Source organism: Rutidosis leptorrhynchoides, chromosome 6 (assembly GCF_046630445.1).
Source record: "Rutidosis leptorrhynchoides isolate AG116_Rl617_1_P2 chromosome 6, CSIRO_AGI_Rlap_v1, whole genome shotgun sequence".
NCBI classification, from domain to species: Eukaryota; Viridiplantae; Streptophyta; class Magnoliopsida; order Asterales; family Asteraceae; genus Rutidosis; species Rutidosis leptorrhynchoides.
Window position 1 is genome coordinate 102,903,715 of NC_092338.1, and position 23,220 is coordinate 102,926,934.

The following is a 23,220-nucleotide window of genomic DNA, read 5'->3' on the forward strand; positions in this document are numbered from 1 at the left end:
ATCAAATTGTAACAATAGACCACAAGATTTCATATTTCAATATACATCCCATACATAGAGATAAAAATCATTCATATGGTGAACACCTGGTAACCGACATTAACAAGATGCATATATAAGAATATCCCCATCATTCCGGGACACCCTTCGGATATGATATAAATTTTGAAGTACTAAAGCATCCGGTACTTTGGATGGGGCTTGTTGGGCCCGATAGATCTATCTTTAGGATTCGCGTCAATTAGGGTGTCTGTTCCCTAATTCTTAGATTACCAGACTTAATAAAAAGGGGCATATTCGATTTCGATAATTCAACCATAGAATGTAGTTTCACGTACTTGTGTCTATTTTGTAAATCATTTATAAAACCTGCATGTATTCTCATCCCAAAAATATTAGATTTTAAAAGTGGGACTATAACTCACTTTCACAGATTTTTAATTCGTCGGGAAGTAAGACTTGGCCACTGGTTGATTCACGAACCTATAACAATATATACATATATATCAAAGTATGTTCAAAATATATTTACAACACTTTTAATATATTTTGATGTTTTAAGTTTATTAAGTCAGCTGTCCTCGTTAGTAACCTACAACTAGTTGTCCACAGTTAGATGTACAGAAATAAATCGATAAATATTATCTTGAATCAATCCACGACCCAGTGTATACGTATCTCATTATTGATCACAACTCAAACTATATATATTTTGGAATCAACCTCAACCCTGTATAGCTAACTCCAACATTCACATATAGAGTGTCTATGGTTGTTCCGAAATATATATAGATGTGTCGACATGATAGGTCGAAACATTGTATACGTGTCTATGGTATCTCAAGATTACATAATATACAATACAAGTTGATTAAGTTATGGTTGGAATAGATTTGTTACCAATTTTCACGTAGCTAAAATGAGAAAAATTATCCAATCTTGTTTTACCCATAACTTCTTCATTTTAAATCCGTTTTGAGTGAATCAAATTGCTATGGTTTCATATTGAACTCTATTTTATGAATATAAACAGAAAAAGTATAGGTTTATAGTGGGAAAAATAAGTTACAAGTCGTTTTTGTAAAAGTAGTCATTTCAGTCGAAAGAACGACGTCTAGATGACCATTTTAGAAAACATACTTCCACTTTGAGTTTAACCATAATTTTTGGATATAGTTTCATGTTCATAATAAAAATCATTTTCTCAGAATAACAACTTTTAAATCAAAGTTTATCATAGTTTTTAATTAACTAACCCAAAACAGCCCGCGGTGTTACTACGACGGCGTAAATCCGGTTTTACGGTGTTTTTCGTGTTTCCAGGTTTTAAATTATTAAGTTAGCATATCATATAGATATAGAACATGTGTTTAGTTGATTTTAAAAGTCAAGTTAGAAGGATTAACTTTTGTTTGCGAACAAGTTTAGAATTAACTAAACTATGTTCTAGTGATTACGAGTTTAAACCTTCGAATAAGATAGTTTTATATATATGAATCGAATGATGTTATGAACATCATTACTACCTCAAGTTTAGTAGGTAAACCTACTGGAAGTGACAATAAATGATCTAGCTTCAAAGGATCTTGGATGGCTTGAAAGTTCTTGAAGTAGGATCATGACACAAAAACAAGTTCAAGTAAGATTTTTACTCAAATTAAGATAGTTTATAGTTATAGAAATTGAATCAAAGTTTGAATATGAATACTACCTTGAATAAGAAAGATAACCTACTGTATATAACAAAGGTTTCTTGATCTTAGATGATTACTTGGAATGGATTAGAAAGCTTGGAAGTAAATTAGTAAACTTGAAGGGATTTTTGAAGTGTTCTTGAAGTGTTCTTCCTATGATGATTATAGCTTGATTCTTGAAGTGATTTTTGATGAAGATGATGATTAAATACTGGAAAAATACGTTCATAATAGTGTGTGTGTGTGTGTGTTGAGAGAGAATTAGAAAGAGAATTGGAAGTGAAATGGAGTGAATGATGAGTGGTAATTGGTGAGTGGTGAGTGGGGTTAAAAGGAGTTCTAGTTAGTTGACTAGCTCATGGTAGAAGTTAAAATTGATTAGTCATACATGACATAATCAAGAGTGGAATCCCATGCTAGTTCCTATTGGTATATACCCATAGTAAGTACGTTTTGAAGCTGTGTATAATACGGGTAAGAATACGACTATAATTCTTGATGAAAGAAAAGAATGGGAAAGTAACTGTAACCATTTTTGTTAAGTATGAGTGTTTTGATATATGTCTTGAAGTCTTCCAAAAGTATTTTAATACATCTAAATACACTACATGTATATACATTTTAACTGAGTCGTTAAGTCATCGTTAGTCGTTACATGTAAGTGTTGTTTTGAAACCTTTAAGTTAACGATCTCAATTAATGTTGTTAACCCATTGTTTATTATATCTAATGAGATGTTAAATTATTATATTATCATGATATTATGATATATTAATATATCTTAATATGATATATATACATTTAAATGTCGTTACAACGATAATCGTTACATATATTTCTCGTTTCGAAATCCTTAAGTTAGTAGTCTTGTTTATATGTATATAACTCATTGTTAATATACTTATGGAGATACTTACTTATCATAATCTCATGTTAACCATATGTATATCCATATATATATCGTCATGTCATTTTTACAAGTTTTAACGTTCGTGAATCGCCGGTCAACTTGGGTGGTCAATTGTCTATATGAAACATATTTCAATTAATCAAGTCTTAACAAGTTTGATTGCTTAACATGTTGGAAACATTTAATCATGTAAATATCAATCTCAATTAATATATATAAACATGAAAAAGTTCGGGTCACTACAACATCACCCAACAAAAATTCCACAAATTAAACTAGGCGGTCCAAATCTTATGTGACCACGAGCAATGTAAAAGCATGTGATCTATTGATTCAATATAATCTAAGCACCAATCGCATTTATCATCCGACCCATTCCTTGGAAATTTCCTATAACTCAAAACTTCTCTTATCGGAACACCTCCTTGAATCGTTAACCAATGAAAAATGACTACCTTTGAAGACACAAACTTATTCCATATAACTTTAGACCACTCGAACTCCACGTCCCCATTTGAGGCAAGCATGACACGAGTACCATCCGCTACCGTATATATCTTGTCTATTGTGTGAAACTACTGAATCTCGTCGTCGCTGTTATTATTAATTGCAAATGGCCTTATTAAGACTAATAGAGTTGCGAGTCGTATCTCCTCATATGCGTGAGGCCAACAGTGGACCCAAAATCCCAAGACATTTGACCAACTTCATTCAACCATCCCATATCCGAAATATATGCATTCTTTTTAGACGAGATGCGAAATATAGCCAGAAATTGATCCCTTAATTTTGAAAATCCTACCCAAATGTCTTCCCAAAAAAGATTTTTCATACCCTTACTAACCTTCCATTGTCAATTTTGAGGATTAAGAATTTTAAACAATTCATCTAAACTTTGCAATTTCATTAGATCACGCCATATAAGAGAAAATCTATTCAATTTAAATTGAGGAACATCAGTGAAAAGATTACCATGAGGGTTTAGACCACAAAAGGAAAGAACAAGAGGTTTCCATGTCGGTGTCTGGTTGGAATTAATGTTAGTCCACCATTTAGCCAACAACGTTAGGTTTTTAAGCCTTAAAGATATAATGCCAAGCCCGCCACATTCTTTCGAGAGGCACACTTTACTCCACTTCGCTAGGGCTATCTTTTTAACGGAAGAATCACTGCCCCATACAAAATTTCCTCTAAGAGCCTCTAATTTTATAACGATCCCTTTCGAAGCTTTGAACAAGGACATGTAGTGTGTAGGTAGGCTAGATAACATGGCGTTGACCATGACTATCCTACCTCCCGTTGAAAGAGATCTTCTTTTCCACCACGATAGTTTCTTTTTGAATTTACAAATAATCGGTTTTCAAGTCGCTTCTCTTTCACTTTTAGCACCGATAGGAACTCCAAGATAATCAAACGGGCATGATCCTATTGAGTAATCAAACACATTTGCAAACGTAACCATGTCCTCATCTGACACATTTAGGCCATACATAACCGTTTTAGAAGCGTTCATTTGTAACCCGGATACATGAAAGAAACGGTCAAGAATTTGTCGAATACATAAAATTTCTTCAATAGACGGGTATGCAATAATAATAGTATTATCGGCGTATTAAGAATGATTAACACTAATACTAATATGATTATCAATAACCGCCCCCTTAAGCCTCCCGCATTCCAAAGCATTCGATAATATTTTACTTAGCACTTCGGTAATTGCTATTTGACACACAATTTTAGATAGAATACAAAGATTTTCATCTTAAGAGTCAAATGAAACTTTTACCATTTATTTATTTTAGATATATAATTATGTGAAAATTAAGAGAAACAAGATAAAGTTAATTATTATTTTTTGAAAATGAACACAAACGAAAATGTAAGTATGAACATTTGTCTATTATTATCAAGGTTGTAAAAATCGTGAGTCGGGGACGCATCGGTCGAGACCTAAAAAGGACGCGTCGGCCGAGTCGGTGACGCGTCGGGGACGCATCGGTCGTTGACCAACGTTGACTTTATTAATAATTTATTAAATATATATTTATATATGTATAAAATAGTTGATTCTGTATCATAAATTTTTAAATAAGAACTTGAATTTAAATACAATCAAACTTCAAACTCAATTAATGTTACCGAGTACATAATCAGTAAGGACACAGAGAAAAGAGCGGCCCAAAAAATGAAAACAATTCCTAATTTTAAAACATATCACATCTTGACGAAAATTTGGCTGATTTTGACTGTTTTTGACCAACTTTCACCGTCTTTGACAGACTTTGACCAAATTTTTAGCTTTGACCGTCTTTTGAGTCGTTTTCAGAAAAATGGGACGGAGAACACAAAAAAAGACGCATCGGCTGACGGGTCAGCCAAGTCGGCCGACTTTTACCACACTGATTATTATCATAACTATAATCCAAAACATGCAATTAAAATAACCTCGAGTCTAGATGGTCCATTAAATTTTAAGCCATGTGCTTGGAGCCCCACCAAAACGTTCACTTGTCTTGCCTTAAATTGGTGCATTGTGTCGGGCAACCTCCTACACTATATAAATTGGCTTATAAATTAATATTAATAATAATGTATAAATGTAAATCTATAATAGTTTAAGGTAAAGTTAGAATTCAGTGATCGAACAAACAAATGAGATATCATTATCGGACACTTAATATTTTGTTATCGTCGAATTATTACATGATATAGTTTAACCATAATCTACATCTATCTTCAGTATCTACAACACTAAGTAGTACTTACGATGCAAATGCTAGGTTCTCATTTAGAGTTTTAAGTAGTACTTGAACTCTCGAAGACCCTTTTACTTACAAATTTTATTGAATACAAAATTTTCATTGTGAAATTAACCACCTCTATGAGATTAAAGTATCATTTGAGTGTCAACTTTGAAATTTTTATTAGCAACCTTTAATTAATGATAACAGAGTACCCACTCACTAGTATGAAACTTAAGAGGCAGCAATACTCAAGTACATTTGAAGCATGTGTAATAATGCCATGGAGAATAGCTGCAATCCATACAGTAGTATGATGTCTATTTCCACACTTTTAGATAATTTTATAAAAGTTTAATTTGGTTTTAATTTTTTTTAGAAAAGCAATATTATTAGACAAACACAAAAGCAACATCCAAAGAAACCCAGCATGTGTAGCTGAAGCAACAAACACGAAGAACAAAAGGACCAAGACTAAATACTAAGCAACCTAGTTGAGGAGAAGTCAACCCATCGCCTAATACAAATCAAGGCTAAAGACACGAATTAAGAAATCAAGCCTAAAGACACGAATTAAGAAATCGCCGATAAAGGGTTTGATATAGTATAAAAATTAGGAAATGACCAATTAATATTCAGAATAAATTTTTATAGCATTTAGCAAATTTAGCAATGCGTTTTACATATTAGTATTAGTAGTTTAGTACTACTTTTTCTAGAAGAAGGACCACTACATGTAAACAAGAAAAACAACATAACCATGGGGGTTGATCTTTAAATATCTCACTAACATTATAAAGTGCAATTATATTTCTAATTTCTACCGCTCTTTTTGATACACTCACTAAATTTGTGCATTAACCGTTATGCATAAATTTGATGAATTTATTAAAATAGATGTGGATTTATTGTGAATCTTTCAATCCAATAGAATTATGAAAAACTTAAAACACACTCATTAATTCTAGACCAACCACATTATGTACCACCATTATGAAAAGCTACAACAAACAAACCCAACTACTTCAATAACATTCTCCCTCACCATTTTCATCTCTTAACAACAACAAAATAATGAAAAAATCCAAACTTTTTTCACTTTCCATACTCTTTTTTCTACATGCAGTTCAAAGTGGCATCAATGGTGGTAATGGTGGAAGAACCACCGGAAAAGGGCCAAACTCATCAAGCCCATCATCATCTTCAAATGCTTATATTGCACTTCAAGCATGGAAATCAGCCATTAAAGATGACCCAAATGGAATCTTGAACTCATGGGTAGGGTCAAATGTATGTGAGTATAAAGGTGTGTTTTGTGCTGGAAATGTAGTTGCAGGGATAGATCTTAACCATGGTGGTCTTGAGGGTATTTTAGTCAAAGAACTTTCATTACTCAAAGACATGTCTTTACTTCATCTCAACAGTAATAAATTCACTGGCACAATCCCAGATAGCTTGAGAGACCTTTTAGCCCTTAGTGAACTTGACCTTAGTAATAACCAATTTTCTGGACCTTTTCCAAATGTTATTCTCCAAATCCAAAATCTTGTCTATTTAGACCTCAGGTTTAATCTTTTTTCAGGACCCATCCCTGATCTTGTGTTTAACAAGAATCTTGATGCCATTTTACTGAATAACAACAACTTTGAAGGCGAAATCCCACAAAGTTTAGGTAATTCCCCTGCTTCTGTTATAAACTTAGCTAACAATAAGCTAACTGGTGACATCCCATTAAGTTTTGGGTATGTTAGTCCAAGATTAAAAGAAATATTGTTTTTAAACAACCAGTTAACTGGTTGTATACCACAAGGAATTGGGTTGTGGTCAGATTTGCAAGTTTTTGATGCAAGTTTTAATTCATTGATGGGTCATTTACCTGATTCTGTTTCTTGTTTGGAAGATATTGAAGTGTTGAATGTTGCACATAATAAGTTATCTGGTGAGTTGCCTGATTTGGTTTGTGAGTTGAAGAATTTGTTGAATTTGAGTGTTGCATATAATTTCTTTTCTGGGTTCAGTCAAGAATGTGCTAAATTGTATGGTAGAAATGTAGGATTTGATTTTGCATTAAATTGCATCCCTGGTAGAGAAATGCAAAGACCTGAACCAGATTGTGATATGGTTCCTGGTGGTAGTTTGAGTTGTCTTCGAATACCGTCTCTTAAGAGTCTTACTTGTGGGGAGTTGCTTGGTTCGTTTAAATCATCGAACCCATAACGAAGAAAAAAAGGTACAAATTTTGTGTCCCAATTGAAAATATTAGTTGCAGATTGATCAATGTAATGGTTGTAGGTAACTGATTTTTTTGAAGGGATACTAGATGAACAAGATTCTAACTTGTTTTGTTGTTTGTGGTTGCATTTAGAAACAAATGTTCAGAATGATTTAACAAGAATTTTGATTTATTTAGTGTTCCTTAAAGTGTTCTCTTGATTTGTAATTTGCATTCACTTGCATAGTTTAGATCAGTAATGACTATGATAATTATGCCTATTGTGACATGTAATAATTAATATAGGGTATTCTATAAATAATCACCTTCACTTGGTATCTTGTTTAAAACCAAGCACAATAAACTTATATCTTTAAAGCATTAAACATTTGAAATAACGGATCCAATTTGTGGTGAGAGTTTTTTTAGTTTTTTTTTACCTGTAAACCCTCTTGACAGTGAAACTACTCATTAACAGCATATCTATATCTATATAACTCTATATATGTTCTATATCAAATGACGTCCATTGCATGCGTTGCGACGCCCGTTGAACATGTCCCGTCGTCTAATAAGTCGATCAACTGTCTAAAGTCGGGTCAAATGCGGGAAAAGTCGCGTCAACGCCGGTCAAAAATCAAAAACTCGGCTAAAATCGGTCAAATCGATCAAAACTGACATAGTTTAGTGTTACTTTTTTGTATTATTTCTTTTTTTTGAACGACGCTTTTTTGGCATCATTAGATCATTTATTTCAACGACCTTCGTTATTTGCACGTAACACACACGTTCGGGCGGAAACACGAACCCAATCGACGGTACCCGGGAACACATCCATACGGGCAGTGGTCCAGATAGAGGTCCTTGAACGAATCCGGTAAAACCTCCCTATATGGTCAATATATACCACCATTATTGGTGTTCAATTGGTTTAAAGAAAACCATGGCATTCCTAAGGATCGAACACATGATCTCTCTCTATCCCATGACACAAAGTAAATGGGGTAACCGTTGGGCTATGCCCGCAAGTTCCTTTTTTTGTATTATATTAACGATAATAGCGATTATAGATTCAAACTGGTTAACAAATGTTTTTTGACTTATATATATGTCAATGTCCGTCTTGACCCCGTCTTGACGTTTTAAGATCCCGACCTTCTCAACCCCGTTCGCATCTTTTTCAACCACGTCTATATCTACGTATAAAGTTGAGTTTTGTAATTGAGTTGGAACTAATATATGCACTTATATATTATTAGAATTGGAATAAACTAATTAGACCTTTAAGATGATTAGTGAAAAAATCTAAATTGATTCATTATATAGAGGTCAACTTAACCCAACCACTTCGTCCTATACAAGATTCAAGAAATAACCTGGTTTGTTCAAAAGTTATCTTGATTTTTGACTCTGCTTCAAGCCTGCAAAAACTGACCCATTCTTTTGTCACGCCTATTATGCGGCTTTCACGATTAATTCTGACCAAAAAGCTTTTAAGGTGAATTAAACAACTCCGTACAAGAATTACAAACAGGTCACTCAAGCTATAATCCTATTCCAGCTTCAGTAGCACAAAAGTTGAGATTCAAGATAATTTGCCATCAAGGCACAAACACAAAACATAATATTTCAAACTGTCTAAAGTTTAAACAAAGTCACGAGGGCGAGCTTCACTTCAAGGTGGGAAAGTGAACTGGATGACCCAACTAAGATTGTGAACACCCTATACTGTTTCACCGTGATTATAAATAATAAATTCTTTAGATATAAGGGACACGAAAATCACATTACAAATAGAAAACAGCAAAGGTTATAGATGGTTTTATAGAAATTGTAAATAACAAGAATCCGGACAAGATAAAAAAGGATAATAATCTAAACTCTGCGTGATAGTTTAAAGAGATTGAATTCGATAATAAACTAATCTTCATCATCGATGATCTTTGTGCCAAGGCCCTTGAGTCCTTCAGGTGGGATCTCAGTAACAGTGACGAGCGAGTAGAGTTCTTCCTTAGCATCTTCGTCATCATTCCTTTTTCTTGCAATCCTAACTCTGACTCTCCTGGGGACACTTCTGATACCTCGGCTCCAAATATGCTTGTTCAGTTTAACATCCACTCTCACATCGGTCGTACCCATGGCCTTTTGGGCAAACTTCTTGATCTCCTTGATTGCCTTAGGTGCCTTCTTCTTGAATGTGCTATTAAAAATGACAGATTATAATATAAGACACTTATAGAAGCCATAGCAAATAGCATCACGACATCATATACAGTTCAATCTTGTACAATTAACGCCCAGACAATATCCCAAAACCATACAGCAATTGAAGAAAAAAACACACAAAAGCTTATACTCCGTACATTAGAATTACGTCAATGGTGAAAATTGAATGAGTGCCTAATGAGACGTAAATTCTGCAACTACATAATCGAAAACATGTGATTGCTACACCAGCTAATTATTTACAATGTTTAGGCATTAAATTCTACATGTATTGAGTTCATCAACAATCATATACATATTTCTACAACATCTAACAAACAGAACGCATCCAAATTAAAACTTACAATCGCATCAATATAAAATTTGCAACGATCTTTTATAATGTTAGTGATTGATTGATAGATCCGAATACATTAAATTCGCCAATCGATTCAATAGAAGTAGTAAGCAAACCAATCAAACAGCTAAATCATATGAAAAGTGAAACACCGAATGATATTATGCATATGATACAAGAACACACTTCGTTTCATACATTTAAGATCAATTAAATTGAAATCAAGTGAAACGAGCATCAATCAACATTCAAAAACATTGAACATACCATCCATGAAGACGCTTATGGAGGTTGATGGTATACTCCCTAGTTACAACCTCTTCCTTTCTTCCTTTGGTTTTCTCGACCATTTTCTTAACTTCTGTAAATACACTTTACCTGCAATCACGCACACAAACCGAAATATAAACACTGAATTTCAAACCAAAACGTGTAAATTAATCGTGCGATTAGAGATAACAGAATGACAGGAAAAAGGTACCTGAGATTTGGGAAAGAAGATGAAACCGGAGGCAGTGAAATGACGAATTTGGGGGATACAAATCTTACACTTTGACGCGTTAGGGTTTCATATATTGTTTTGTGGGCTTACAAGCAATACTCTATTGGGTCAATATTTTAGTTGTGGGCTGTCAGACTCTGATTCTATTGATTCATGCAAAGGCCCAAATAAAACGTTAAAAATATTTTTACCTATTTTTATGGTTTGTTTAGGTGTCTAGATGTTTTAACTTTTAATAGCCAAAAATCAGTTTTAAATAAATTTCAACTATTAGCATCATTTAGTAGACAACATTTTAAGACTTAGTTACAAAATTATTTGAGTAGCTTTCAAAATGAGTTAAAAGCTTTTGATATGCCAGATTAGAGTAGTCCCAACAGTTATGCCCTCTTTCTTGCGCAGCCTTTAGCCCACCTGGACGCCAATGGCAGCAAAGCGTCCAGGCCTCTGCCCAGCTGACCGCCCTACAGTTCATCCGTTTCAATGTTTTTTTCTAGCAGATTTATGGACGGATGAATGTCAAAAAATGTTAGCATGACTTCTGCATTTTGTTCCATTATTTGTACTACACAATATTTAATTAATAAAGTAGGTCCCAATTTATTTGAGAAAGTATGTCATTGTTGAGTGTCACTATTGGTAGCACTCTTATCACCAAAATTTTTTCGTATAATTTAAGATCACATTTCAAGACACTCAATACTAAAGGTCAAACTTACATGTTGTCCCATTGCCGAGTCGCACTTAAAAGTAAGCGAGACTAACAAGAACTTAAGTCATTACGCGACACACAAATCTGACCCTTGCGTTTTGTGACCTTAATGAGTATTTTTCAGGTTTTTTTTTTATTTATAAAAGGGCAACGTATTGGTCTAACTAGAGTGAATCGTGAGAAGGTCGCAGAAAGGGGTTCGGTTTATGCCAATAGAGTGTAGGTGGTTCTAGTGGGTACATATGTTTGAGCATGGGTTACAAACGGGCAAAACATATTTTGACAACTATTCATCACCCAGGGGGAATATAAACAAAATATTTAATATTTAATTTCCCAATTCATAATAACTAGAAAAACACCGCCTGCGCGATGCGGGGGGCCTTTCGGGTTGCGTATTCATATTTAACGTAACGTTATGATTTACAGAATTTAAAACTCGTTGCTACGGTATATTCGAAAGCACGTGGTTAGTACCTAGTATGCCTAATGTATTGTGCGTTTATTACGCCAGAAAAATCGCATAACAAAGAGAACATAACCATCGATATGAGGTGGTTAGTTTGGGTTGTTTGTTATGCGTGTATGTATATGTATAAAAAGTAGCCTGAAATATTTAACGTTTTTTAAAAGTAGTCCGTTTCGCGCATAGCTAGTTGCGTTGTGTTCGTAAAATTATTTCGAGTTGAACGGTGAAGTCGAAAAATTTAATTCGGAGCGAGTGGAAAGATACGATCCGTTAAAAATTTGGGTGAAGTTTTTTTTTTAGTTTTTTATTTAGTTTTTGGGTTTACATTTTACCTCCTTTGTTGGGGGTTGAAATTTGTACATAGAGGGTAAGTTTGGGGTTGGGATTGTAAATATTTTTGAAATGTCCTTTTGGTCTTGAGGAGATGATCAAAATCTGGCCCTCGTATAGTATATAAGGAAATTATAATCATAATTTATAATTATAAATAATTAATATTTTTATATTTATATTTATATTATAATTATAATAAATACTAAATCTTAAATCATTACGAATTAAGAATAAAAGTATAATGGCAATCCTAACCGTCCATTTTTTTAGCAGCAGTTAACCACTCACGCGTTGATCTCTCTGCAATTGTATAAACGGTCCCCAACTGCATGAGCGGTAATTCGAAGGCATGAGCAGTAAAACACCCCTCCCACTACCCCACAACGCGATGTGTCGAAGGCACACTTGATGAAATTCAAGGATAAAGAGGCGACCTTGTACAACTGGACCTAGGAATTCGAACTCCACCTCAGGCAAGTCAACACATTTTTTTGGCGAAAAATACATATTATTCTTATATATAAAAGAAATAGATCCCGAGATCTAGCAGTGTTACGATTGGTACATAATTCCCAACGAAATCTGCAAATTATACGGCGCGTTTAACAAGAACCGCAATTGAGTAAAAGGCCACCTAACAAACTGTGACGACCTATACAATTGAGAAAATACAAAATCGGCTATAAACATCAATCTGATACAACCAATAAATTTGAAAGATAACCAACTGGCCAGAAAACCTAAATCCTAAAAAGCTTCCAAACCCAAGTCGTAGCCAGCAATGCTATCCACGCTCCACACACCCCCAAGTAAACAACCCCCATCTCTGCACCGCAACTCTACCACAAAAGCGCCCGCCAGGAAACCCAAGAACACCAGCCTCGAGACTGCAACTAGAGAACCGAGAAAACCCCACGTCAGCCAGCAAACCCAAGTAAACCTTAAACGTTCCACTTGAAACCTTAACCCGTTGAAATTCAACCTACGGAAGAAGGATGAATAACCGAGAGAAAATCCCGACAAACCAATTTATTGGCGCTCAATAACAAGTCGCTGAGGTGGCAAAGAGAACCGGTCCGAACCGAAACCCACGACGAGGAAGTGGGACGAGCGGTAAGAGAGCAAGAAGACAACACATTAAATATGGGGAGTCCATTTGTGTAATTCTTCTGACCCGTTGGATCGATTTTATCGTTTTTAACTATAAAATAAAGGTTCATTTTTTTGCTTTTAAAGCTCTTATTGAATTGATTTGAAGAGTGACAGAAAACTGGTGATTGAGATTTAAAATCAAATTCATATTCATCTCTTTCGAATTTCTCATCGAAGGTTAAAAGGTGGGTTTCTATCTTCTAAAAAGTGCTCCTCTAGGGTTTAGTATGATTTGGCAAACAGTATTAGTTTTAGCCCCTGCCTTTTCTTTGAATTAGAATTAGATAGATTAGAATTAGTATTTGAATGTTTGCATTTTCTTCGGGTATCATTAAATCTCTTATAAAAATCACTACTTTTGACTTTGAAATGTCAAAGTTAGTTTATAAAAGCTACTTACAATGCTAAATTATACTACATGGGTTTGCTTCTAATCTTTTGAGAATCACTACTTTTGACTTTCAGAAGTCAAAGCTAGTTTTACTAGCCATTTACTGCATATTGAATGAAGCTTGATCTTGCTGCTGCCATTGTTCCTCTTTGAAACAGAATGAGAAATGTTGTAATAACATGACCAAAATTGCTGTTTAATAGTTTTACAGGTCAGACTAGAAGTTACTAAAAGGTCCTGTGAGGATGTGATCACTAATACCTCTTGAATTAGAATCGGTAGTCTTCGTATAACTGATACTCGTATTTGATTTGTAGTTTTCTGTTGACATCTGTCTGCCTTTTTTTCTTCTTCTTTGGCATGAAAACTACCAAAAAAGAACAATCAAATTGAATGCATAATATTTTGGATGTTGTGAGCTTTTGCATATGGATGTTAATATATTTTTATCATGTGTATAAGCTCGTTAGAAGTATTGAGTTGAATCGTTTATGGTTCAATAATTGTGTATGAGGAAGTACTTTCCATGTCTTCCCAGAGTACAAATGCGGTTTACTAAAGTTTGTAAATAATGCTCTGAGATATACCCAGCCAATTTTATTCTTATTTAGTTTTTTTTTTAGTATACCTAGTTATCCGACTCGCTTCGTGAGCTGATTAAACCTATGGGCTTTGTGGCCCATAGATGTGTGTGTAAAGTGCTTCGGAGGGGCGTAGAAAGAGTTAGAAATTTTAGGGGAAAAGAAATTGGTTAATGCGACTCATCTTAATTTTTTACCCTTTATGACCTGAACCCAACCAGCCATGGCTGTAAAAGAGCCTCTACTAGGCTTACTAATCATGATTTTGATGTAGTTTGACTTGTCCCCAAAGTAGTTTTCGACTTGGCAGATATTTTCCGTCTAAGTTGTCAAAAGTCCTATTTAACGTGTCAAAGTCGGATTTATTTGGTCAAAGTACAATCATAGTCAAGTTGGTCAAAGTCGGATTTATTTGGTCAAATTACAATCATAGTCAAGTTGGTCAACATCCAACTAGTCGCGACTAATCTCCAACTTAGCTGATTAGTCCCTACAAAGTCTTGACTGACTAGTCATCAACTAGCGACTTTTACAACCTTGCCACCAACCCATATTTACGGGCATATTCTTCGTACCCATCACACATATAGTAGGCTTTTTTGAGCTCTCTACTGTTGGCCAATATTCTTCATCTGCGTTGACATATATACTATTTGATAAGAATCTCTTTATTGTAACTTTTCTTTTTCTTTTAGTTTAATATGATAATAATGATAATTGGCAGCCTTTTTTTCTTTGCAGAATGAGATGCTATGCTATTGTACTTTATGCTACTATTCTTAAATTTGAACTAATGAGTTATATAATCACTTAAGAAACTAAAATTAAATCTTTAAATAATTACTGGGATTTTTGTACTTAATTTAATAGATTTACTCAATTGATTTTCATATTGCTTTTCATCTTTAGATCAGATATGGGGGAACCTATCAAAGAAGATGCATCAGTAATTGAGAATTTGAGGTCAGTGGTATTCAAAGAATCGGAAAGTTTAGAAGGAACTTGTGCTAAAATACAAGGCTATGACTTCAACAATGGGATTAATTATTCACGCATTCTTAAATCCCTAATTTCTACCGGCTTTCAAGCTTCTAATCTCGGTGATGCTATTGAAACTGTTAATCAAATGGTAAAGTCAATTTCTTCAGGACTCACTCTTTTACTTATTCGATTATAAATTAGATTACTTGTTTGTGATCAGCAATATAATTGGTGATTTTATTGGCTTAAAATTATTTGTATTTATATTAGAACTGGCCTGTTGTGTCTGTGTGTAAATATATTTGTATCTGAAACTAAATTAACAAACACAAACTTATCAAGAAAACTATAAAATTAACTTCTTTTTTTGTTTGTTTAAAAACTGATTTACAGTGGGCATAATTAGGTTAATGAACAACTTGACTAGAAATAGGATATATTATCTTTATGTTATTTCTTTAGAAGTTTTGTATGATTTTGAGGGTTTCAATTTGATGATTGAAGTTAGAGTGGAGGCTTTCTCATGAGCCGTTAACCGAAGATTGCAGTGAAGAGGAGAAGAACCCGACATTTCGAGAATCTGTCGGTTGCAAAATCTTCTTAGGGTTCACTTCAAATCTCATTTCTTCTGGCGTACGAGACATTATTCGGTATCTTTGTCAACATCATATGGTTAGTAATTCACAACTTTTTTTTTTTTTTTTTTTTTTATCACAAACATAGGTAGTTGGATACTTGGATACCATTCAAATGTGTTGTACCGTACGCTTGTGACCCCACTTTTGTATTGAAATTAGGTTGAAGTGATTGTGACGACGACAGGTGGCATTGAAGAAGATCTCATAAAATGCCTTGCAGACACTTACAGAGGTGAATTTTCTTTACCTGGGGCTGCTTTGCGTTCGAAAGGATTAAACCGTATCGGGAACTTGTTGGTGCCTAACGATAACTACTGTAAGTTTGAGGATTGGATTATTCCAATATTTGACCAAATGTTGCAAGAACAAAAAACAGAGGTATTGTATGCGTTCAGAACTAAATTTGAACTTTGTGCAATAGAAACTTATACTTCATTTTGTTTGTGCTCGACAGCATGTGTTATGGACGCCATCAAAAGTAATATCACGTCTGGGTAAAGAAATTAATAATGAGAGTTCATATCTATATTGGGCATATAAGGTAAACACAAATTCTACTCTATTTTAAGTGCTTTATGTTACTTTGCCATCTTCACTTATGTGGGTAGTAAAGTCACATCATAGTTTAGATTTTGTATCTAACACATGCATAGTTTTTATTTAGTATGCCATGATTTTTACACTTGTCTTTTTAGATAATCATTACTGAACTCACCATACAAATGACATATATATGTACCAATTTTAAACATGAAAGTAAATATTAAGGATGTAATTATGATAGGAGAATGTAATTTATGATTTAAGAGTTAAAACGAACAATTGTAATGGAAACTTTATTTATTGAATTGGATAAAGTGGTGTGATTACAAAATCCTGCCCAAGCCTAATGGCTACAAACAAAATACCAAAAGTAAGAAAATGCAATGGATGACTCTCTCACCAAAACAACCACTTATATAATACTATTCCTTAATAACAAACTAACAGCCTGAATGCATCCTGACCGTTCATCAAATATTCATTTTGCTTGGACTGGGCTTCGCTGGGCTGAATTAAGAAGGTAGTGGGCTGCTCCTTATCAGTAATCTAGAGTTTAAGCTGGACAACTAATAGACTATTATACGGAGATCAATTACGTCTTTTGTCCATTGTTTTATTTTGTTTTTCTTTTATATTTTTCTTCTTCTTTTTTTTTTAGCCTTGATTTAATGTGGTTTTATATATTATAGAACAATATTCCCGTTTTCTGCCCCGGCTTAACTGATGGCTCTCTTGGAGACATGTTATATTTCCATTCCTTTCGCAATCCTGGTCTTGTGATCGATGTAGTACAAGGTCAGACAAAATTCCAATTCAGTTTTTACGTTCTACATTATTTAATAAACAATCTTAAGCTCTATATTCCATAATTTTAGTAGCTTACTTTGAAGGTATGATGAGGTGTCAACTTTTAAACAGACATTCGGGCGATTAACGGTGAGGCTGTGCATGCGAATCCTAGGAAAACCGGGATGATTATTCTAGGGGGAGGGTTACCGAAGCATCACATATGCAATGCAAATATGATGCGTAACGGTGCTGATTATGCCGTTTTCATAAACACTGCTCAGGAGTTTGACGGCAGTGATTCTGGTGCTCGTCCTGATGAAGCTGTATCGTGGGGGAAAATACGTGGTTCTGCTAAATCCGTCAAGGTTTGTTTACACACTCCTCTATGGCTCTATTGCTTCATCTATCAACATTTGCAATAGTAATTAGTTATTAGTCAATTGCGAGCAACTAAAAGTAACATGTGGACTTGTATCAACATATTATAACTTCTAACAGTAAATGCTCCACCAAAGGGTAATCATGGGGTCGGAGGCGATTCTAAAGCATACCATGTGGGGTCATATGACCCCACTATTTTTAAATTTTTGATACACTTTACTCTTCAAATTTTATACGGCACCACTAAATTTAACTATAGGATCCCATATGATTATAAAATTTATAGTTTTTTGGAAGTAAACAACCACTAAAGTACCCTTAATATGTAATTAGCTTTGAAAATTTTTTTTAGGACACCACTGGGTTTCCAGGACCTGGATCCGCCTGGGGTTGCATAAGTGATATGTTACCTGCTCTAAAGTCAACCTGTATTGGGTTCTTATCTTTGACTTTTGAAAATACCATGTAAAAAGATTTAGGGGTTTAATTTTAGTTGTTGGTTTGATGCAGGTGCACTGTGATGCAACTATTGCATTTCCATTGCTTGTTGCAGAAACATTTGCTGCAAAGAGAGGGAAACCTGCTGAGCCAAATTCCTGATACATGGATCCATTCGTTAATATATGTATGAGATTAGACAAATTTTAGATTGTATCATTTTTCCAATTGTAGTCATGTAACTTAAGTATGGGTATTTCGTGAAGAATGAAATTCACAATATCGGTTGTATACTTGCTGCATTTCATTGAGATTATGTAGTCGTCCATCATTCCATCAATGTACTTTAGCTTTGCGCAAAATGTTGAGTGAATGGGATATGAATGTATTTCTTGCCTTTTAGGTCAACTAATCAGGTCAATATGTATCATGGAAGGTTAAGGCTATAGAGAAAATGTTGCAAGACATCTGCCAATCAAATGCAGTGATTTTGTAATAGTATTATTGATTTTGTTACGAAATAAGAAATGTGTCTGAATGTGTACGACTCAACTTGCTTTCTGTTACAATATCATTCCATATATTGCATGAAGATTGAAGACTGTGTACATTGATTGATTGAGCACATAGCGTTGAAGATAATGATCAACTACGTTTAGATGAACAGCCCTGTCGATGGTTAATTAAGTATACGCCTCTTTAATGTTCACCGCGAAGGGAAAAATGGGGTGCACGCCCATATATTAACCCAACAGAAGTCGGCCAGTCGCTCTGGTTACATTTACCCAATGGAAGTCACCCTTGTTTCAAGGGATTAATTAACTATTAGTAGTAATAATTAATATTTATAAACAATGAAACTCAACTTATTATATCAAAAACAAAGGTTCACAACAAATCATATGTATTAAAAGTGTGTATGAAGATAGGTGGTCTCGCTATTAGAGAAATAAAAAACAAATCCACTATGTATAAACCAGTATCTCAAGTACAAAAAAAAAAACTTAAAAATGCTATACGAATTATGTTCACAAGACAATATCTGCTTACTGGCGATCAGTTCGCATGGACTGTAGACGAGCAGCTAGAGACTCATAGTCAGGAAGCTTTGGATGAACATGACTCGGTTTTTTAACTATATTTTCCCCTGACGGTCTTTCAGACCCCATACTTGGTGTTTTAGCATGCTTTATTTCAACCGTTTCAACAGTGCTTCTTGAAGGTACCGGTTCACGTGCTGGTATCTTAGGCTCAGGCATTGCATCTACATCTTCTTGTTTCGATTTTCCAGAGTGTTTGACTCGCGATTCTGATATAGTTGACTTGTTTTTACCAGCTATCGATTGCTGTGATTCAGGAATAAGTTTAACATCATCTTTAAACCTCCTTGCATAGTTCAAATGCTCAACTGGATCTTCATCCACGTATGAAGACTGCAAGGGCTTTCTATCCCCACTAAAGCTGGGAATTTCTGTTTTAGGCTCGGGACTTTTTACACGAGGAACTGCAGGAGAACCTCTTGTCCTTCGAGAAAGCCCTTGACCCAAACGGGCCCTACTCGGAACTTTCTTTGAAACTTGCTCAGACTCAGTTGGATCGTCATCAAAGAACGCATCAGGAGGCGGAAATCTTGATCTTGTGTTGGAGTGCTTGCTTCGAATCTCTGAATCTGAATCAGAACTTTCCATATATATACTTGGATTCTTATCTTCTGTTTTACTCACTTTTGAATCCAACGAATTCTGGATAAATGTTTGGCCTCCTGTTATGGAACTTTCTAATTCAGTTGCTGAAGTTTTTGTATATGATGGGTACCTAAGACCACCTTTGTTTCGAAGACCACCTGCCAAAGTTCCAAAACTTAACTCTTTCGTAGATTCTGATTCATCAGGTTGTTTCAGAGAGTCATTGTTATCTTTATCATATGTTTCTTGGTCAAAATTATGTTGCTTCAACTCATGTTGAGATTGCAGTTTTTTCTCTTCAGCCTCAGGGCTCGAAGAAGATGGTTCCACTTCAATCAGATCATTCAATTCAATTCGAGATTTTCCAGAATTATAATTTGATATCACAGATGATGGCTCATGATTCATACTTTCAGTTTCAGAATCTGGGCCATCTGAATCATCAAAACTCGCAGGAACATTATCGTCTGCTTCTAAAGGTTCAGTAGTTCTCACAGAATGTTGACCGAATGAGAGAGACTCTGAAAACAGATGTGATTGAGAGCTTGGTTGGTCAACTGTGTTATCAGTGTTCCTTCTAGGGCTCCAAATGTGAGTAGCCTCGACTTCGTCATACTCAGATACCATATCAAACCTAGGGCCACCATTATCATCATCAGAGATGACATCATCATTATCAGACATGACATCATCATCACCATCAACATTGGAGCTAGTATTAGTCGCTTCTGTAAACTGTTTTTCATGATCAACAACAGCAAAAGGGTTTCCTACGACACTTCTCTTACCAACATCACGTTCATCATCTGAACTGCTAGAATGAGAACGAGAAGAATGAATGTTTGGTAGCTTCTTCCTACTTTCTTCTGCAAAGAAATTAACATTTTCATACTCAAAGCTTCCTTTATGGTCACTCGCTAACTCAGTTTTAGATTCACTAAATCCTTGTTTTTGATCTTCGTGTAAGGATTCTTCATAATTCACATCTGCCATGTGGACATTGTTTACCAACTCCTCATCCTCAACTGAATCATCATCATTACTTGAAATAAATGAAGTTGGTTGGGATGTTGTATTTCCACTACGACTTGGTCCGTCAAATCTTTCAGTAGATTTTTTTGAACTAGCAATTTCACTTCGACCAGTTTGCTGACTAACAATCTTAGGGTTTCTATCATCAGATGAACTTTCTTTAGATCCCGAATTTGAAGAAAGATGGGTAGCATTGTCTCTAACATTGGAAACATGTGGATGCTGGTTAGCAATCTTTTCCTGGTTAGAGAATTGGGCAGCAGCTCGGGCAGCCATTGCTGCCCGTTCAGCAGACTCGGCTGCTGCTTGTGCTGCAGCATTAGCATCCTTGAATTCCATGTTCCAGGTTGTTCCTGATTGGAGTTAAAAATAAAACCAGTCTTTAACATATGCAAAAGTAAATAGTATAAATTAGTGTAATCATCAGTATTAATAATTAAAGATTATACCTGAAGACCTCATATCAGCCTGAGTAGCAGCAGACGATGTTTCGCCGACATCATCACTAGAAGCTACATTATGAGTACCTACTGTGTACTTTTTGTTCTGCTCAGAAAAGTCAATATGTGCATTCTTCTTTTCTTCATGGTTATGTACAGCATTGGTATTTGGAGGTTGAATCTTCGTAGGATCAGAATTTGTGTTAATGGCTGCCTTCTCAAAATTAGGTGGTCCATTCTGCTCAAATTAATCATGTCAAAAAATAATTTACAATAGACTTAAACAAAATAACAAAGCCTATCGAAACGCCCATCTCACCAGTAAGTCACTTGCAGGCTTCGACTCTTTTTCCTCGAATGAAGTTGGATCCCATTCTATATTGTGGTCTTTTGCCGCGGCACTTAATACTTTGATTTTTGTCTGCAAGTTGGGTGCTACAGCAGATAATTTCTCAACCAGCTGAAAACACATCAGTATAATGTTAATTTGATGCAGTTAATAATAATAGAAGAAACATACAAGTAGTAGAACTGAGTCAACTTACCATACGGCTTACACCACAATCAGGTCGTAGGTCAAGAGCCGCCGAAACGAACTCTTTCCCATATTTTGCAGTAAATTGTTTTCGGATATCAGAGAGTTCCGATATGTCGGAACATCTCGGAGCTGCAAATATCACACTTGTTACTGCTTCCTTCAGGTCAATGGGACAAGTTCTACAAAAAAACCAATGACTAGTTATAATTTCCATATATTGCATTGCAGTATCACATCAGAATAGATAGAGTAAACATACAATATAAGGTAATTTCTAAAGTAAATGAACACTTTAAGCAGATGGATAAATAACAGTACATATGAACGTTAGATATGAAGAATATAAAGTGTAGTCAGAATCAGTAATCTTACTTTTGAGATTCGATTATAGGCAAGCGTGCTACAATTAGTTCACAGTATATCTCTATCAATTCATATGCTGCCACCATCTTCTCTTCTCGAATTACATGTTCAACCTGATACAATATGATAATAACAGATATAATATAGAGTAAAACAGGCTATTTGACACTGCAACACATAATCAAATATTGAATCCACTAGTGTTCACATAAAGATGTACATGTCAGTAAAAATGTGAAGACGCGTAAAACATGATTGCATTTGAAATATATAGCACAAACTGGCCATCTGAAACTATTATGTTTTGTACAAATTGAGCACAACGAGCTCTTAGGTTATGAAAAGATCAATCATCGCTTTTAGAAAGGGGCTAATCATATACATGTTCATAATTATTATCATTCAATTTAAAAAACTAATTATAATAGATAATTAAATAACGTACTCGAATTCGTGCGGTACGCTCTTGTCCAGATTCAAGCAACTGTGCTAATTCTCTTTTCATCTGATTAATCTGTACGCCTTTCTTATTTTTCATCAATTTAATCCGCGATGTCGCCAATTTTAACGACGTTTTACTGTAACAATCAAATAATCAATCAACTGAATGTACAAATACAAAGCAATAAGACGTGATTAAGTCAATTTTTTTGAAATTAAGTAGGAATGTTTACCATTTAGCCGGTTTGAAACTCTTGTGAAGCATTGCTGTAGATGTACGGTTCAACTGTGAGATCGATTGTATGTATATGTAGTAAAGTAAATAATATTCTGAAGAGGAATTAGGGTCTGTATAATGGAAGGAAATTGATGGAGGAGTGGAATGGATCTAAAGAAGATTGAATGTGATAAAAATATAAAATTAAAAGGTAATTAAACTAAATTAAGATTATTTTCCTTAGTTTAGAAGAATCGGACCATTCCACGAAATTGAATCGAATCGAAAGTTCTACTTCCATGAAGCTGACTCAACCGCGTATATTATATCTTCTTTTTTTATAACGAACCATTTTTGGATAACTGACGGGCATATAAACCACTCGTCCGATCATATTTGACATATTCACGTTTCGGAGGAAATTAATTCGTCCCGTTAAACAATTGAAATCAGTAAAAATCGTTGAGGAGATTT

The 23,220-nt window shown here is 34.7% G+C and overlaps 4 protein-coding genes across 8 annotated transcripts; 2 read left to right on the plus strand and 2 right to left on the minus strand.

The window, feature by feature from the left end:
* Window positions 1–6,417: 6,417 nt before the first annotated feature.
* On the plus strand, window positions 6,418–7,677 carry LOC139855904 (leucine-rich repeat extensin-like protein 2). Its single transcript, XM_071845146.1, has one exon. The coding sequence runs from the start codon at window positions 6,420–6,422 to the stop codon at window positions 7,560–7,562; it is 1,143 nt and encodes a 380-aa protein (XP_071701247.1). The 5' UTR covers window positions 6,418–6,419; the 3' UTR covers window positions 7,563–7,677.
* A 1,667-nt stretch (window positions 7,678–9,344) lies between these two features.
* LOC139852872 (large ribosomal subunit protein eL31-like) lies at window positions 9,345–10,692 on the minus strand. Its single transcript, XM_071842212.1, has 3 exons — window positions 10,602–10,692; window positions 10,388–10,498; window positions 9,345–9,757 (listed from the first exon to the last, which is right to left on the minus strand). Exons 2-3 carry the CDS (start codon window positions 10,468–10,470, stop codon window positions 9,478–9,480), a joined length of 363 nt encoding a protein of 120 aa, XP_071698313.1. The 5' UTR covers window positions 10,471–10,498; window positions 10,602–10,692; the 3' UTR covers window positions 9,345–9,477.
* Window positions 10,693–13,341: 2,649 nt separating this feature from the next.
* LOC139851434 (deoxyhypusine synthase) lies at window positions 13,342–18,554 on the plus strand. 5 transcript variants are annotated; one of them, XM_071840467.1, is made up of 9 exons: window positions 13,362–13,473; window positions 13,883–13,957; window positions 15,170–15,389; window positions 15,746–15,913; window positions 16,039–16,257; window positions 16,334–16,420; window positions 17,112–17,217; window positions 17,341–17,576; window positions 18,103–18,554. In XM_071840467.1, the coding sequence occupies exons 3-9, from the start codon at window positions 15,177–15,179 to the stop codon at window positions 18,190–18,192; spliced, it is 1,119 nt and encodes a 372-aa protein (XP_071696568.1). In that variant the 5' UTR covers window positions 13,362–13,473; window positions 13,883–13,957; window positions 15,170–15,176; the 3' UTR covers window positions 18,193–18,554. The 5 variants fall into 5 exon arrangements, with proteins under 5 accessions (XP_071696569.1, XP_071696568.1, XP_071696567.1 ...); XM_071840468.1 differs by lacking the exon at window positions 13,883–13,957 and having other exon boundaries at window positions 13,342–13,473; XM_071840466.1 differs by lacking the exons at window positions 13,362–13,473; window positions 13,883–13,957 and adding an exon at window positions 14,971–15,020.
* A 417-nt stretch (window positions 18,555–18,971) lies between these two features.
* LOC139851906 (uncharacterized) lies at window positions 18,972–22,996 on the minus strand. The gene is made up of 7 exons (XM_071841106.1): window positions 22,763–22,996; window positions 22,534–22,666; window positions 22,098–22,201; window positions 21,733–21,904; window positions 21,507–21,647; window positions 21,197–21,425; window positions 18,972–21,100 (listed from the first exon to the last, which is right to left on the minus strand). The coding sequence occupies exons 1-7, from the start codon at window positions 22,792–22,794 to the stop codon at window positions 19,077–19,079; spliced, it is 2,835 nt and encodes a 944-aa protein (XP_071697207.1). The 5' UTR covers window positions 22,795–22,996; the 3' UTR covers window positions 18,972–19,076.
* Window positions 22,997–23,220: the final 224 nt, after the last annotated feature.